The sequence below is a fragment of the Aricia agestis genome, chromosome 18 (assembly GCF_905147365.1).
Source record: "Aricia agestis chromosome 18, ilAriAges1.1, whole genome shotgun sequence".
In the NCBI taxonomy this organism is placed as follows: Eukaryota; Metazoa; Arthropoda; class Insecta; order Lepidoptera; family Lycaenidae; genus Aricia; species Aricia agestis.
Genome location: NC_056423.1, coordinates 3662871 through 3681799, shown reverse-complemented (window position 1 = coordinate 3681799; position 18929 = coordinate 3662871). Strand labels below are relative to the sequence as shown.

At 33.8% G+C, this 18929-nt stretch overlaps 1 protein-coding gene across 1 annotated transcript in view; it reads left to right on the top strand.

Annotated features, from left to right (window-relative positions):
* Positions 1-18929, top strand: part of LOC121736183 (homeobox protein Nkx-6.2) — a 65648-nt gene that overhangs the window by 11861 nt on the left and 34858 nt on the right. Inside the window, exon 2 of the mRNA XM_042127270.1 lies at positions 7383-7564. Within this exon, the coding sequence (XP_041983204.1) occupies positions 7383-7564 (182 nt within the window). The remainder of the gene's footprint in view (positions 1-7382; positions 7565-18929) is intronic.

The following is an 18929-nucleotide window of genomic DNA, read 5'->3' as shown; positions in this document are numbered from 1 at the left end:
CGTCGTTCTGTTATGTTCTGATAACAAGCTAAACGCTCGCTTTGATAAGTTATACATTTTTAAATAGCGGATACGAGCGTTAGCGTATGTACACCCTGAATAAACGCGCGATATCAAAACGCGCGTTGAGAGCTTGTCATCAAAACTTACCCTAAGACATTTAGGGTACTTTTGATAACCCAAGATTTTTGTCCCACAAAATAATTTCATTTAACGCACTCCCGCGTACAATAACGCCGAATGATACTTTTAAATTGTCAAATTACAGTTCCAGACTCCAGCCCCGAGCAATTAAACGTCGCCTCTGATTAAACAAACAACAAACAACAACAACAACCGAACAATAAACAAACAGCGACAAACAACTCCGCGACCGCAAACGGAGGGGGGCAAGAAGCAACCCTTTTCTTGGTTCCGCCCCCCGACACAGAGCAGACGAAGACAGAAAGTACGCTTTTAATGTCGTATAAAAGTTAAAGATTTTTCGTGATTTTTTAAATTTTCAAAAGGCTTTTAATAAAATATTCAACTCCAAAAGTGAAACAACAACAACAGAGTTCTACAGTAATAGCTCGTAGCTCTGACTTTAATCGCATTTTTCGTTATTGAAATGAAAAAAAATAAAAAAAAAAATTTTGAATTTGAATCTCAAGTCCATTAAGTAATTGTTTTTTTTGGCGCTTTGTAGTTTCCTAAGTAGAGCAATACTTAAGATCAAACGTAGCGACAAAATATCGCTTAAAATTTATCGCTCAAGATAAGTACACCTACTGTTAATTGACCAGCTAGATCCTAGGACTTATCCCATAATGGTGGTCTTCGATAGTATATGTGTCATAACCACGGAGCTAATACTAAGAGGAGGTGTTGTAATCAGGTTTCCATATGAAACGACGCGTGACAATTTGCGGGGTGAGGGGGTGTCAAGCTCCGCCCACTTCTCAATATGTCATCTATCGGCTAAAAGACAAACTACTAGCTTAGGTCGATGTTGATGTCACTACGTAGTTCAACTATCTTACACTAGATGTCATTTTGTCTTGAATATTATGGGACGTACTACGGCCCTGGATATTTTTTACGTTTCAAATAGTTATCATAGGTGACAGATGGCGGTTTATAAGTAATATCATAATAAAAGCTATATAATCACGGTTTTAGCTATTAAATGTGTTTAAGACTAAGTGTATAACGGTTTTCAGTATTCAAGTATGATTATTGTAATAAACTTATGCAAAATTATACGCATTTACGTCTGTATTATCTTTCAAAGGTTTGGCCACCTAGTGTCAAGTAGTATAATTAACGCTGAAAGCTGAAATGTTCTAGAACTTTTATATTTAAATTACATTTAAAATTATTTCCAAATGAAATGTGATGGTATTTATATTATCAGAACGTCTGTCTGAGTGTTTTCGACATTGTAAAACACAATACTTCATCCTTTCCTTGTTAAAAACGCAGAAAACACCAATTTATTGGGAGTCTCGTTACGTGTGCACCTGACAAACGCTGAAAGTGTACTGACTTAAGCCCCGCCCACAATGATGACGTCAGGACCTAGTTGAAAATCACAGTGCACAGTTGCTTAGGCCAGCTCCTCTTTGTATTAGCTCCGTGGTCATAACTCTTAATAATATTACGTACTTATATATTATATATTAATACGCGGGCAAAAAGTTTGGATCCCTTTTGACAAAAAAATTCGGAAACGTAGGTGAATGAAATTTTGCACAGTTATAGTTTACATGGTGATGGAGTGCATCGAGCTTAATTTTATTTTGAAATTATACTTTTATCATACATTTTTTTAACAAATAAAACATTACACACACTACAATGTGCACACTACCATTCTTTTTGAATAACAAGCCTATACATACGAATTATATATTCTTTTGTTTATGGTTGTCAAATAAAAAATGGATTGTTGTTTTTTTTATATCTGAAATAGTCAATACTTTAAATGGGGAGCCGAAAGAAGGAGATAATTAAATTTTAGAATTTCGACGATTAGGCGATCTCTTGTTTTATAGTACTTTAAACCAGCCACATATTCATAGAACTCTATCTTAGCATTTTATTCAGTCATACGCAAGTTTCTTCTGCCTCAGTCTACTCTATACAAGTGGGTAACCCCCTGTTGGGTGTGTCGGGGGGTGGGGGGGGGGGTTACAATATGCCGGCTCTGAACACCTTGTAGACACGTTACGGCTTGTAGCCGTATGTAAACGGCTTACGGCGTGTGTATCATACGGGTACGTTCAATAAAGACAGGGATTCGAGGTAGGTTGATACAGAAAACATTTGTTTGGGAAAAAAGTGTTGTTATTTTAGTTGGCAACATTGATGTTATTTGTGATTGAGGTACTGATATTAGTAAAGATTTAAGCGAAAAAACAGCATTAAGTATACCTGTAAATAATATTAAACATTGCTTCCTAACTATTACAATTTTAAAACTTACAGAAGTAACAAACACTAGTAAAACTGAATATTAAATTAATCTATTTGAACTATTATCTGTTTTACTAATTAATATGAATTTTCAACAAAATACACGATCTGTTTCGATATAATTTTAGACAAAAAAAACGACTTCGAATAGTATTTCCTTATAATGAGACCAGCGTTGAAATGTCTTCTTTTCTACAAAAAGAATCATCAAAATCAGTTCATAAACGACTAAGTTATTCTCGAACAAACATAAAAAATCTTAAATACGGTCAAATTCAGAAACCTCTTCCTTTTTTGGAGTCAGTTAAAAATATATCATCACCAGATCAATTTTTATTGAAACCAGCCGTGTATTTTATAAAAAAAAAAATTGATTAGTAAATAGTACAAGAAGATTGTGTTTTATTTGTGTTTCATTAAGTACAATCCATTACTTAAAAGTAACTACTTTTACTTTATCGTCAAACCAGACCATTTCATCGTCTTGTAATCCTTGATTACATTTACACAATCTGTACGGCGGCTTAATATTCATGACGGCACGGGGTGGGACGCGGCGGGAAGTGGCGGGAAGCGGCGGGAAGCGGTGGGAAGTGGCAGGAAGCGGCGGGGCGCGGTGCTGAAACACCTCGTAACAATTACACTCACAATTATAAGGGGCCGATTAAATCTCGGGCCCCTAACGAGATGAGGCCGTGAGGGCCCCCAATTAGTTGATACTTCCGTTGGGAAGGTGGAAGGTTTCGTGTGTGATGTGTTTTGTGTGTTGGTCAAATTTGTGAATCAGAAATATTAGATAATCATATTATAAAACGAGCTTTTGCCCGCGGCTTCGCTCGCGTTAAGAAGGATTATTATATACAAACTTGCATCTCCTATTTTAACCGCTTGGAGTTGGAATTTATCAAAATCCTTCCTTAGCGGATGCCTACGTCATAACATCTACCTGCATGCCAAATTTCAGCCCGATCCGTCCAGTGGTTTGGGCTGTGCGTTGATAGATCACTATGTCAATCAGTCAGTCAGTCACCCTTGAGTTTTATATATCATAAAATGTTCTTACAAGCTAATCTTTTCTCTTTATTAAATTAGTACATTTGTACTGATAACTTTGTATTGTTTCCTAATATTTGCAAACAAGGTAATACGATTTTTATCATATTAAAATATTCAAATTAATCTTTACAAAATCATCCCCAACCCTTTGGGTAGGGAAGCTGCTACGCGCTTAGCTACGCCGTAGCGCCTCGTAGCGCCGTAGCCGCGTAGCACTGTACAGTCTAAACCAGAGGTTTCCAAACTCTTATTTATTTTAGCAGATAAACCATGTTTGTAATAGCAGTTTTTTATTTTTTTTATTTTATGAAATAAGGGGGCAAACGAGCTAACGGGTCACCTGATGGAAAGCAACTTCCGTCGCCCATGGACACTCGCAGCATCAGAAGAGCTGCAAGTGCGTTGCCGGCCTTTTAAGAGGGATTAGGGTAATAGGGGAGGGTAGGGAAGGGAAAGGAAGGCAATAGTTGAGGGTAGGGAAGGGAATAGGGTAGGGGTTAGGGGATTGGGCCTCCGGTAAACTCACTCACACTCACGGTTGTCTGTGAGAACGTGGTATTTATCCGGTCGAGCCGGCCCATTCGTGCCGAAGCATGGCTCTCCCACGTATAAAATTAGTGCGTTATTAGGTAGAACCATGCAGCTACATTACTACAAAACTTTAAAGTATGAAGATTAGATGTATTATATAAAGAAACTTGTAAGTTTTTTAAAGTAATAGTTGCTGAGCTTCACAAAATATTATCCTATATTGACATACAGTGGAAGTCCAACCAACGTTTTAGTACTTTACTGTAGAATAAATTTTAATGCAACAGCTCAAAACAATGTTTTTCCAACGCGGGAATCGTAGAGTCAAGACCAACTAGATCAAAGGTGTTGTTATGTTAAACCAACTGGTGCATTTCTATATATGTTTCTATATATTAAACACACAATGTTACTTTTTTACATAATAACATCTATATTCTATATATATATATATCTATACAGGGTGTAACAAAAATAAGTGATAATACTTTAGGGTGTGTATGTGTTCCTTGTAGAGAGTTCACTGTGAAAGTAGCAGCGCTGAAAGACCAAAAATTTTTTCACTTTTGTATGGGAAAACTCGTGACGCTCGGGCCCTTGCCCATACAAAAGTGAAAAAAAAATTCGTCTTTCAGAGCTGCTACTTTCACAGTGAACTCTCTACAAGGAATACGTACACACCCTAAAATATTATCACTTATTTTTGTTACACACTGTATATCCAATGCTACTATCGCCTGCCATTTTCATAAAATCCTATTATTTGTTTAACGATGAAAGAATATTACAGTGTAAAAAACAATTTATTTCCAATCGTTATTGAGTACACGAATGAAATGATAATCGTTTACGATGATAAATTCCCTAACACCGAAAACAAAAAGCATAACTTTACCCACGAAATAACACACTCTATCTCAACGACATACGGTGCAGAATAGAGTGGAGTATACCGAGTGTAAGTAACAAGCTATTATTAACTGTAATGCGTATGTAATAGAGTTGATATTGGCTCGACGCACGATGTAGCTGGCTCACGCTTGTCCATGTTATATAACGCGACTTCGCCTGTAGTTTTGCTGAAACTTTCCTGAAACTTGGCATCTTGATATTTATTTGAGAAGCTATTTTGTTCGTGGAAATGGGTCATTGACCTATCGCTTCTTGTCTCTTTCTCTCGAAGCTCTTTCCCACAGGTACAAGATATGTTTCCTGCAACAATGAGCAAGACATGACATAAAATATAATACCACTAGCTTGGTAACCAGGATATAACTTAGCAATTTTTTTTTTATTGGAAATTTCGAAATATTGCCAAAGTAACGAATCGAGTCTTTATTTATTTTCCATTGTATATCCAATCAGAATGTATTATTATGTATAGAGGTCCCTAAAGCCTTTCAGGAATCTTAGGCCGGTATAAATAGTCGGTACTCAAGATGCATCTCGGTCTCAAGACACGGTTCAGCTCTGTCAAATTTTGGACCAATCACAGAGCCGAACCGCGTCTTGAGACCTGGTCGCAACTTAAGTACTGACTATTTATACCGGCCTTAGTTTTTACAAAATGTCCGAATATTTCACAATATATTTAGATTGTATCAAGTACAAAAATTAAAATATTATGTTGTGTGTTGGTAAATATTTTACCCAAAGTATATTTATGCTTCTTTCTACATAATAATATGTACTAGCTTTAACATAGTAATGAATAATTAAGATAATATGTCATACGAACTTCGGCCTCTTAAAGATGTCCCATAAAAGTTATTCATGGCAAAAATATGTGCACCACGCCGAGATATTACACGAATAAGTCACAACAATTCGCTAGAGTTTCATTAATATTAATACAGCATAATGTAAGATAGGGTTGAATAATTAGGAGAAGTACTTAATACTTTTAGGCTGTACATGAATAGTTAACAAAAATATATTTATATTCTGATAAACAAAATAGTATGAAACATCACAGGAAAATATAAGAATATTCTTTCATCATAGATACGATCTGCCGCAATAAGAGTCGAACATTAATTACTTAAATGTACTTAATGTATATAATTAAATAATTATACACCTTCCTTGCACTTATTCCACTTTATTAGGGTTGGTTGGTGTATCTGATGATGATATAATAAAGTGGAATAAATGCAAGGAAAGTGTATAATTATTTAATTGAAGATGAATTTCCACCAAAAAGTGACAGTACATTCAATACCATACTTAAAAGACGTAATCAATTTGAAATTTTTTCATAAGCCCATACATTTATACATGATTAAATTAAAGGTTAATCATAATTAAATGTCTCTGAGTGCATGTAGTAAGTCCATTTGCGTTTGGAGTGAAACTTTATTAATATCTTGTTTTACTTGGTCAATTTTGACATCTTTTGTAGTCATGACTTATTGCAGTCTGTGTCACTTAAAAAACTTTCCGAGAGATCCTAACATTTTCTTGCAACAACCGTCTATAATATTTAGTAGTCTCTGCTCTGTGTTCTTTCCAATATTCATCAAAAATGATCCGGTACATCCAGAACCTTTTCACGAAAACATACAAACAATCAAATCTTTTATTTTATAGACATGCCGACTAAGATACCTCAATAAAATCCTCCAACTGAAGTGTCATGAAGATAAATAAAAACGTAGCGGAGCCATAGTGGACTTTTGTTTTTCATCGGGCATAAACGGTGGAACCCCCCTGGGAAAGAGAGGGGAGATGTGCGAGCGAGACAGGGATACCACACTCATTGCTAGATGACTTTAGATCTTATTTTAATGACGATAAGGTTTAAAATTTGTGAACGTTTCTTTTTAATTAAAGGGAAATTTTCGTTTTATGTTTTTTATTGTATCTATTGCGCTTTTCAGTCATTGTAAGCTGATGAGTGTTTTTATAACTGTGAAGTTATTTAAGTCAATTTTTAAATACCTTTGCATACTAATTTTTAATATTATGAAAGAATCTTTTATAATAATATTTTAATGTGTAACATGATATTATATTATTATTATTATTATCTAGGAGACTGGGATAAAAATATAAAAAAAACTCAAAAACACACGGTTTTCTATGGATGTTATTTGATTTCCCAAAACATTATAAACGATATTTCATATATTTATTTTTACAAGTTTCTAGATTCTTACAACTTACCTATTTGTATTAATATCTGGATTCAGTTTTCTTAATATTCCCCAATAGTATTTACTTATAGAATGTTTTTGAATTTTGATACATAGGTACCTATAGTTAGAACACCTATATCTACGTATCAATCATGACCACCCATGAGCAGTCCTAACCCTAACCAGACCCTCTCGTTCCAGTGTCGAACTCCGCGCTCCAATGCGGCGGCGACAAGGATGGGAAGAAGAAGCACACAAGGCCAACCTTCAGTGGACAGCAGATTTTCGCGCTGGAGAAAACTTTCGAGCAGACGAAGTACCTTGCGGGGCCGGAGCGAGCGAAGCTGGCGTACGCGCTCGGCATGACGGAGTCACAAGTCAAGGTAGGTCAGAAACTAGGCATAAACTTGTATTAGGGGGCGACTAACCCAAAATTGACGATTTTATAATTCATTTTTATACTTGAAAATAAGCCCCGAATTGTTTCATTTTCTAAACTTAGATACTACATTATATTTCCAAGAATTTGATCTGAGCGAAAACACGATATCTTAAAATTTTCTGCATAGAAAAAAATCACAGAAATGCATCTAATTTTCACGATTTTTTTATATATTGCCGTGACCGTGCATTAAACTAAGGTAATATTTTAACACAATGTATAAAACTTTATCACTGAGACACTGACCTGGCCGATTTTTAAAATGTTGTTGGTATATCGAGTTATTAAAAAAAAACTTACTTGGCGATGATTCCGCGTCGTCCTTTTTCACCTGGCATATGAAAGACGGGAGTGAGTGTAAAGAGAGAAAGACGATATATGATTTTTTCGGTTAGTCACCCTCTTAACATCACAGGTGACTTATGGTTTTGAGTACACTAAGTACTTTTATCGCAGGTCAAGGTTAAAAAATATAGAGGCATGAGAAAAGCCACTCTTTTCATAATAACATACAACAGTTGATATAAAGAGGCATGATATGAGTTTCATGATAACACTAAAGTTTCGTGACACGATTCATAAGTTTTGTGTATTTCTTTTCATTCATCTTGATATGAATTTAGTGTTTTGCCGTACCTGCTGTACCGGCTGTACCGGCCATACAGAAATTCTTAAAAGTACCATACAGTACTTTTAAGAATTTCTGTATGGCCGGTACGCCATGTCGGCGATATTGTAATAGCACAAGCCGTAAGGCAAAACACTAAATTCATATTAAGATGAATGAAAAGAATATTATAAATGTTGTTTTTAAGGTATTTTCTCTTCCCACCGTTGGTTGCCACCGCCTAAAAAAGTTATATAGAGATTGCCTGTAACTTCTGAACTGAATATTTTTAACAAAAATATTCAATCTATATACAATTTAATCTAAATCACAATTCTTTCACGTGGTTTTTCAACACTTCAACACTTCAGTGGTTAAGCGTAAAGATGCAACAGATATAGACCAACAATTATACTTTTTTACATTTATTATAAACGAGCTTTTGCCCGCGGCTTCGCTCGCGTGAAGAAGTATTATTATTTATTATATACAAACTTTCATCCCCTATTTGAACCCCTTGGGATTGGAATTTAACAAAATCCTTTCTTAGCGGATGCCTACGTCATAACATCTATCTGCATGCCAAATTTCAGGCCGATCCGAAATTTGGATAAGTGTACAACGTAATAAAATCAATGTTTAAAAGCGTCATTATAATAATTAAAAACACTTGTATTATTTGCATGATATAATTATAAACACATTATGTTATTAATTAATTAACGACACTTCTATTGAGTGTCAGTAACAGTTAAATCATTTAATTAAATATAAACGCGATTTGTTTGTCCTGCCCCTCTATCATGAGCTCTTAAAGCCAGCCAGAATACTGACTGGCTCGCATTTTGGTACCATGACCTCTATTTTCCAGCCAGTCAGTGGTCACGTGACACAAAACTCACTTCTCCATTGTTAACTGAGTAATAATTTCGAATCATGACAACACTTCTGACATAAGCTCGCTTGCTTTTACGTCAAATACAGCAATTCAATAAACACCAACCAACGAGTAGCTTTTACTGAATAGTTTACATTTTAGTAATTTTATTTATTAATATTACATACTTTTTAGTCTTAAATTATATTGCTATTTAGTTGGTTAGTTACTTAATAAGTTATATTTTAGTCTATAGCATATATTTTAGTGAAAATAATTCGTTATTAAAACCAAAAAACTAAACATTCGAAGTGTCCAAATTTTTGGAAAACGATTAAGTAGGTATTCTCAAGTTAATCACGAAGTGATACATAAGAAACGTAGAGACCTTAGTAATCCATTTAGTGTTAGTGAGGTTTCAGAATAATAACATAAGTGAGGTGTAGTATACCTATATGTCTAGTCAACAATAAGGTTTGCATTTGTGCGATGAGCTAAGACTGCATTGATTTAGTACACAAGAAACACATACAAGGTATAAGGAACACAAGTGTTGTGTATAATTACTTACTGTAAAACAAGTATGAATTTTCACCAAAAACCTACAGGTACAATCTTATAGTTGCATTGTAGGTTTTTGTGTTATTTCACAAACTATTTCCTTGTAAATCTGAAGTATTATTGGTATATGCATGATAAACACTGCACCAAAGAGGTAAATTCAATATTACTTACTTTTAACAAGAATTTTCAGAACACAACCTTTTAAACTTTAGATGTATGTATAACATGCTCCGGATAAACATTGACACACCTAAACTTCTAGAAAAGTTAAATAATTGATAATATCATAGAATCCCAATTAGCTAAATTCTCATATGAGCACTTTTTTATTTAAGTATAACTTCTCTTGACTACAATATGGTATTATATGATGGGAATAGTGTAAATCACTAAATTTTACTCAAAAACAAAAACCTACATTATAGTACTTTTCCAAAAAAGACTTACTTAATAAGAATTGCATAACAAACATATGGAACTTATTGTTCATAAAACATAATATTATCATAGGAACATATATTATTATGTATTACCAAAAATACTTTTGTACTTACCTCAATAATAATAATAAGTATTAGTTTTATATTAAATTAAAACTTAAAATACATGAGGACTTACTATGTACTTCTTAGGAACCTATCTTAGGAGCATTTCGTACAATCTTTTGATTGCAGTAGGTCTTTGTGTTATTTCACAAACTATTTCCTTGTAAACCATGCATGATAAACGCTGCACCAAAGAGGTAAATTCAAAGGTATTACTTTCTCAATAACAAGAATTTTGAGAACACAACCTTTGAAACTTTAGATTCATGTATATTCACGAATAAATATTGACACACACACATACACCTAAACTACTAGAAAAGTTAAATCATTGATAATATAAAATCCAAATTAGCTAAATTCTCATATGCACTTTTTCATTTATAACTTCTCTTGACTACAATATGATATAATATATAATGGGAATAGTCACTAAAACTCAAAAATATAATCCTACATTACTTATAGTACTTTTTCCAAAAAGACATAACAAAAATTGCATAACAAACATACTTATTGTTCATAAAACATAATATTTTCATTGGAACTTATATTATTATTACCAAAAATTCTTTTGTACCTCAATAATAATAATATTAGTTTTATATTTTTACATTAAAATTTAAAATACATTTTAAATTTTAATGTAATAAGGACTTTAGTAAGTCCTCATGTATTATACATTTTAAAAAGATGTGGTCGTTTTAGGGACCTATCAGACAGAGTGGTCACGCGTTGAAGCATTTGCGTTGGAGCAGTCAGTGTGTGACTGAGGAGCAATTCTGACACACAGAACTCCTCCTGTGTGAGTATATAGAGATACTCACACGGGAGGCATTCTACAACATAATACAACACAAAGAACACAAAACCCTTGACCGCTCTCTGTCTGAGATATCCCAGGCAATTTCCCATAGTTGCAACTTGCAATGCAGTTTCTAATTGTTATTGGTTTGCCAAATAAAAGTCTGAAATTATAATATTGTTTTTATCTTTCATCAAAAGTTGGTATTTGAACTCCTTTAATAATAATAAATTAATATTTACACAAGGGATATTTGATTCATCTTCTTTGATTTTAAGTGACAAGACCTTGTTTAAGATTTCCGCTGTATAAATATTTTTATAAGTATAATAAAAAAGATATTTAACACTTGCCTATCTGATACTAGGTTGATAATAAGGTTTAAGACAAATGTAGTACCTATTGATGAAAGCTGTGTATGAATATGTATCTAAGGTAGGTATATTTAAGTGAGAAAATAAATAAAAAAACATTTAAAAACGAGTATTTATTAAATTTCTTTTAATTAAAGCTTTTGAGTGAATATATATTATCTTCCTAGGACTTCGTCATCATTACACTTGCAATTCTTTATTATAAAATGTAGTACTTATAGTATCTCAGTGTTAGCAATCATCCTTTATCCTGAAAAATATTTGGTTCAGCGTACACAGTACTAATAATGTAAAATGCCTTACAAGGCACGAAAAGGGGATTATTAAACTTATAAATTGCCTGTTTATGTTACAATAATACCTATTTGAAAGCTCAAAAAAACGTAGGTGTTCAAGAATGAGTTCAAGTTCAACAAACTATGTTCAACTCATGACATCAACTCTGTTGTAATGCATGTAATTGTAATCCACAAGTTTGATGCATTTCTAAGACTTTTTCATGGTAGATTATTTAGCGTAGGTATCAAATAGGTATAGGATATAATAAACTTATCAATTTCTTGCTTAAAACATAATCTCTATAAACTTAATAACAATATCTAATTATCTTTTTTTTTTGTCTCCTTCTTCTTCTCTTTTTTAATTGCCGACTCAGTTAGTTGCCAATGTCAGAGAATTCTTTCTCCTCTAGATCGCCATGCTTGTGATAATATAAACATGAAGGAGTGTTATTTTCTCAGTGTTTTCATAAAGGGCTTATAAAATACCAAAAAATATAAATAAAACCATTTACACATTTATAATAATTACCTTTAAATACAATAAATCGGTGCAAAAGTAACTATTCCTACATTGACCACGTTATATATTAGAAAATAGTATATTTTATGATAAAAAATATCAATCTTTTTTTAAACTATATTTTCATCTTGATTTACAATTTTTCCGTTAGTCGTTATGGCTAAGCCATTTCAATTCCTAAAAAAAAAACAATTCCGTTAGTCAAATTTGACGTTCGTGTTTGACATTTCTTAATCCAGTTCAGAGACAAATATTACAGGTTAAAACCATTGAGAAGTAAAAGTGCAAATGATACCGAAACAGAACCACTCACTTTACAACTGTTTACATACCTGCACGGATTAGCTCAGGTTTTGACAAAGTTAGTGATAGGGGTCCTGAGGAATTGATTTTGAACGCCGTTATGACATATGCGGGGAGATTGCAGATAGGGGAGCCCGTGTAATGAGTAGCACGACCAAATGTACACACGCTATTGTAGCTTTTATTACGTAGGTGGAAGGGTGATAGTGGCGTGATGGAGTGGTACATTAATAGTCGCGTTGTAGACTGTCAGTAATCGGATTACGAAGATTGAAAAGTCAATCAGTTTAGGCGGCTAGATCAAACGGCTGGTCTATTAGCGCTAACACACATGCACAAGCATATATTATGTGTTTACTGTATACACACATACAAATAATTTCCTAATCCGGGCACATGTGTGAGTATGGAATTTATACAAACATGTGTCCACCTCATAAAAACATAATAAATGACATTGCTAGCATATACCATTTTTGCTACATTAAATTCTAACGAGCTTTTGCCCGCGGCTTCGCTCGCGTTAAGAAGTATTATTATATACAAACTTTCATCCCCTATTATAACCCCTTGGGGGTAAAATTGATCAAAATCCTTTCTTAGCGGATGCCTATAACGTCTACCTGCATGCCAAATTTCAGCCCGATCGGTCCAGTGGTTTAGGCTGTGTGTTGATAGATCACCATGTCAGTCAGTCACCTTTGAGGTTTATATATTATATAGATTATAGATTATTTAATTATCGATATTACAATGTAATCATACTAATAGTATATATTCAAAAGTATCTGTCCGTCTGTTAGGTACCTTTCGCTTCTACCACTGAACCGAATCCATAGAATGGATACAGAATAGTTTAAAGCATGGAAGAATATACGACTCCTGTGCGATAAACGAAACTCGGACTAACGAATTTAAGGAAAACATCTAGTAATTAATAAAAATTAGAGCATTTATTATTTTAATTAATCATCATAACTAAGCCAATCAAAGCCTTTAAAGGGATCTTGACATAAAATAATTAATTATTTTAAATTGAAGACTTTTACATAATCCACAGACATTAATTACCAAATATTTGTTGTTGTTTAAACAATTATAACAGGGTTATTTATTAGCCGTTACATCTACGTCTTCAATACCAATTACAATACTGAATATTATTTTTTGAAGTAATTAATTAACCATCTTGACATTAACATAGCTGACTCACTGCAAACGAATCAAGCAATTGAATAAGTGCAGTATTAAGCGCTGACAGAATATATTTCACGGAGCATTCGCGAGCAAATGGTCGCGGTGCGTGACGCGGCGCAACCCGCGTGACGCGACACCGCACTCGGCCTCCCCTATGCTAAACGACGAATTAGTCGCCTACTTAGTTACATTGCTAGATATAGTTTTATTATTTCATATATTAGCTATAATAAGGCTTACTTGTATGTGGGCTAGTCTTTTAATTAAATGACTTCTTTTCATAAATATAAAGGTCCTGTCCTTAATAATATATTCCTCTTTTTCTTTATGATATATCCAGGCTGGTAATAAACTAGATACAACAATTTTTACTGGAAAATAATCAGCCCATACTAGATGTGAAAATAATTACACCTATTTTTAACGGCATAAAACTAGACGTAATGCACTTAGTATGATTCTAGCCGTAATAAATCTAACATATAATATTCTCGTGTCACAATATTACTAGATAACGTACTCCTCCGAAACGGCTAATTTTATATGCATATTCAGTGGGTCTGAGAATCGGCTAATGGGTACTTTTTATATTGGTAATTTTGTTGAATAAATAATAGTAAATTGTTACAACTCAAGACTGACGGCGACCATTGTTTGTGCGACGGGATAGCGATGGATGTTGCCATGGTGACATACTTATTTAGTCACTTCAATAAAATAATACGGCCGAAATCTATACTCTATACTAATATTATAAAGAGGTAAACTTTGTTTGTTTGTTTGTATGTTTGTTTGTTTAATTGTAATGAATAGGCTCAAAAACTACTGGACCGATTTTAAAAATTCTTTCACCATTCGAAAGCATTATTTACGAGTAACATAGGCTACTTTTTATTTTGGAAAATATAGGGTTCCGTAAGATATTTCAGTTTTTTGGAAACAACCAGAAAATTTACTTATTTTGCGTACGCTGCCTAAACTGTAAAAGATAGAACTATACAATGTTCTAAGTAAATGTAGATCTTATAAATATCTACAAAAATGTCCGCGACACACTATACCTATCTATGTCAAGTGAGGCACAACAACCATTTTTTTTATTTAAAAATCTTGATTTTTATTGGACTACATTTAAAAGGATTTATTTTACTCATGCTAATAATCCTTATCAAAATAAATTATTTCATCACTAAGTATAGTTTATGTAGAATATATTTGGTCTTTGAATTATTAAAATTTGATTTTTGGTGTAGAAGTTATGGCGAAACTAAAATATTGCGATGTACGCCCGTTTCGAAGTGGGCGCCACCAATGCGGCGATGCGCTCGCGGGAAGGGTATCACTATGTACAATGTACATCGCCCGCGTAATTTAGGAATGTCACGGAAACCGTACATTTTTCCGCAAAAAAGAAACCTATGTCCTTTCATGTAAATAATGTACCAAGTATTGTACACATTGAAAAGGTCTACAGAAAACTCCGCGATGGTATATTATACGTAAAAGGATATCCCACAATAACATTTTTTTTTCATTTACTTTTAACTTCAAATAATGGCTAATTTTCGAAGCGATTTTAACCAATACGGCAATAATCCTTATTTAATTAAATACTTTAAGAGGATACACCAAGGGCGAGAGAAATTGAAAATAGGTATTTGAAAATGTATAGCTGTCTCACCAATCTCAAGTCTCCCACCGCAGAGCGCGATAGAGACAACAAGACAAAAGTTTAAATAAAAGAACAGAAAATCTTCGATTCGTTGTCCGCTAATTTTTTCTCCAAAACTTAACTGATATTAGTATTTTTTTCATCAAGAATTAAAGCAAGGCTTGAGCTGTGTTCCTATGTTTTAATTTTTTTGTATATTTTAGCCAGTTTTGTTTTCTGGGTGTTTGAACACAGAGGAAAATCTGGCAATTTTTTGGGTTTTTGGACGTTCTTATCTTTTTTTAATAATAAAATCATGAAAAAAAAGAAAACATAGGGACATGTTAATAGTGGCCATAGATATTCAGGGAAAAAATCATAACTCTACCGGCATCATCCAGGGAGGAAACAGGGGACAACGTTTGTATGTGTGGACTCCTCTTGAATACATTATTGATTATGGCCCTTTACAGCATTTTTTATGAAATGCTCGTTTGCCCCCTGCAAACGAGCAAACGGGTCACCTGATGGAAAGCAACTTCCGTCGCCCATGGACATTCGCAGCATCAGAAGAGCTGCAGGTGCGTTGCCGGCCTTTTAAGAGGGAATAGGGTAATTTATTTATTTATTTATTTATTTATTTATTTATTTATATAACATGGAAAACTTACAGCTAAGTAATGTCGGTGGCAATTTTATGTATGATTATCAGAAAGCCAATTACAAGTTTTCACCTCTAAGTAACAGATAAAATTATACATGATATTGTGAACGGTCTTAATTACATTATATAGAAATGTTTCTTAAATAGGATACATGCAAAACAAGTACTTATAGCAAAAGGTTTAAACGATAGTATGGCCAAGGAACCAAAAAGAACAACAAGCTACTTACAATAAAATAAGTAATATGGTTTCAACTATAAAATAAGTAATATGGTTTCAACTGATACAAATTTTAAGAAATCAAATTATCAAAAAATTTAAGGCTCAAACTGTTTCTAATCGACGTTGCATTTGTAGTGAATACGTCAAGATCATAATCCCGGCATAGCTTGTTGAAGTTGCGACTCACTCTCACAACATACGAATTTTGTCTGTAGTTAGTAGATGCTATTGGTACAGCTAATGGTGGGTTGAACCTGGTGAATTTAGTGGGGACATTAATCGAGAATTTAGAAAGTAGTTGAGGACAGTCTAACTCATTTGACATCGTCTTTGATAATAAAGTATAGTCAGCTATCATGCGTCGAGTTTTTAATGGTAGGATATGAAATTTCTTACATAGGCTTAGATAGTTGTCCGAATGGTATGCTATTTTTTGATGATAGCACATATATTTAATAAAACGTTTTTGAATCGCCTCTATACGGTCTATATATTTATGATAATAAGGGCTCCACACCTGCGAGGCATACTCAAGGTGACTTCTGACATATGAGCAGTACAAAATTTTTAAAGTTTTCGCTTCGTTAAAACAGTTTGACATTCGCATCACAAACCCCAAGGCCTTGGAAGCTTTGTTAATAATCGCCTCAATCTGAGTATCAAAAATTAGCTTGCAATCGTGATGTACGCCTAGATCACGAACACAGCTCGACCTAGATAAGATTTGGCCTCCTAATGAGTAATTTGCGTTTATGGCAAAACGCTTCCGAGTATACGTTATTATTGAACATTTGCTGGGATTAAGATCTAGTTTATTCATTTTACAATAATTTTCAAGGTTGGAAAGGTCTGATTGAAAATTAAGAACATCTACAGATGAAGTTATAATAGCGTAAATTTTCATATCATCTGCAAAACATAATAGTTTTGCGAACTTTAAGCAGGAATCAATGTCATTTACGTATATTATAAATAGTAGTAATAGGAGAGGGTAGGGGAGGGAAGGGAAGGGAATAGCGGAGGGTAGGGAAAAGAATAGGGTAGGGGATTGGGCCTCCGGTAAACTCAGTCACTCGGCGCAAACGCTGTTTCACGCCCGTTTTCTGTGAGAACGTGGTATTTCTCCGGTCGAGCCGGCCCATTCATGCCGAAGTATGGCGCTCCCACGTATGAAAGCGTATAAAGCATAGGTATTATGATTTAAATTTTAAATGATTATTTTCGAAGATATTATTACACATAAATTATTTATCAAAACTACTGAATCGATTTAAATCATTTTTTGGTGACATAGGCTGTAATATATTTTATACCCGTGCGAAGCCGGGGCGGGTCGCTAGTACTTTATATGGCAAGGAAACGTTTGCCGGGACAGCTGATGATATTTTTTGAGTACAACTATATTGTACCTAAATTTCTTGGAACCTACCCCAAAATATTCTACATTGTTTTTACCAAACCTTTTACAATGTCTGTTATGATATAAACCATTATCTTATGAATCAGCTAAAAGTCCCTTCTTATATCAGAACGTATGAACATTTAAATAAATCTTACAGATTTGATTATCCTATTGTGAACGATATTGATGATGGCCCCTGTTGCGGCCCCTCTCCCCGTGGCCCCTCTTGCGGCCCCTGGCTGGCCCCACTAAGTGATACATTCAATTTGGGGGCCGTGGGGTTATTAACTTTAAACACAGCAAACGACGCGAATGCTTACGATTTGTGATCATTATACGGTTATGGTGAAAGAGCTTAATAATTTATTGTAGACTGCAATTATAATATAATGTAAAAATCCATACTTATTTGTAATTGCAGAAGTGTGTTTCTGTCTGTCTGTCTGTTATGACTTTACGCTCAAGCTGCTAATAAGAAATATTTTTATGTAATTACATATACTCGGAGTAACGGGTAAGAACATCTAAGGGTATATATTTATTATTTATCTAAGGGTATATAGTATATATTTTTAAGTATTCTTAGTGAAGGGGTTGCGCACTTCAAATAGTAAACCTTGGTACTATGATAATATCTGTGTTCCTTTCCAATCTGTATTTATTGTGGGACAATAAAGTTTTATTATTTATGGGGACAAAGTGTACGGTTCTTACTAAATAATATCAAGATGTTACCCACAACTTAGGCTTCTTATAACAGACGAACGACACTTGCCAACGGTAGATACAACTGTAGCTCTACTATGAGTTTAAAGCTATAGTATTTATCGATACTCGATACCGACTACGTGAATATTTAGTATGGCGATTTTAGTTCCGCAAGTAAGCGCTAGAGGCGCTGTAAAATTTGACATATAAAAATTTAACGGTAGTCGGTATCGAGTATCGAAAAATACTATAACTTTAAACTCATGGTAGAGCTACTGGAACCGTCGATACTTGCCGTATGTCGGTATGAAGCCTTACATGCCGTTTCTTTTTCGTAAATAAAAAACATAATATACATTCTCACTATTTTACATGTTGAATGTGTTTTGAATGAATGAATGAATGTTGAATTCTAAGAGTTTAAGCGTTAGGACAGACAACCAAATAGTCATACACATTTGTATACAAATATTTAGCACTTATAATATTACTGTGCAATGTCAGTACCGTGTTCATCTGCATCAATTTAATTATCGACAATAGGAAGTAATGTAGCGACAAACATCCTCACATCCTCACATGATC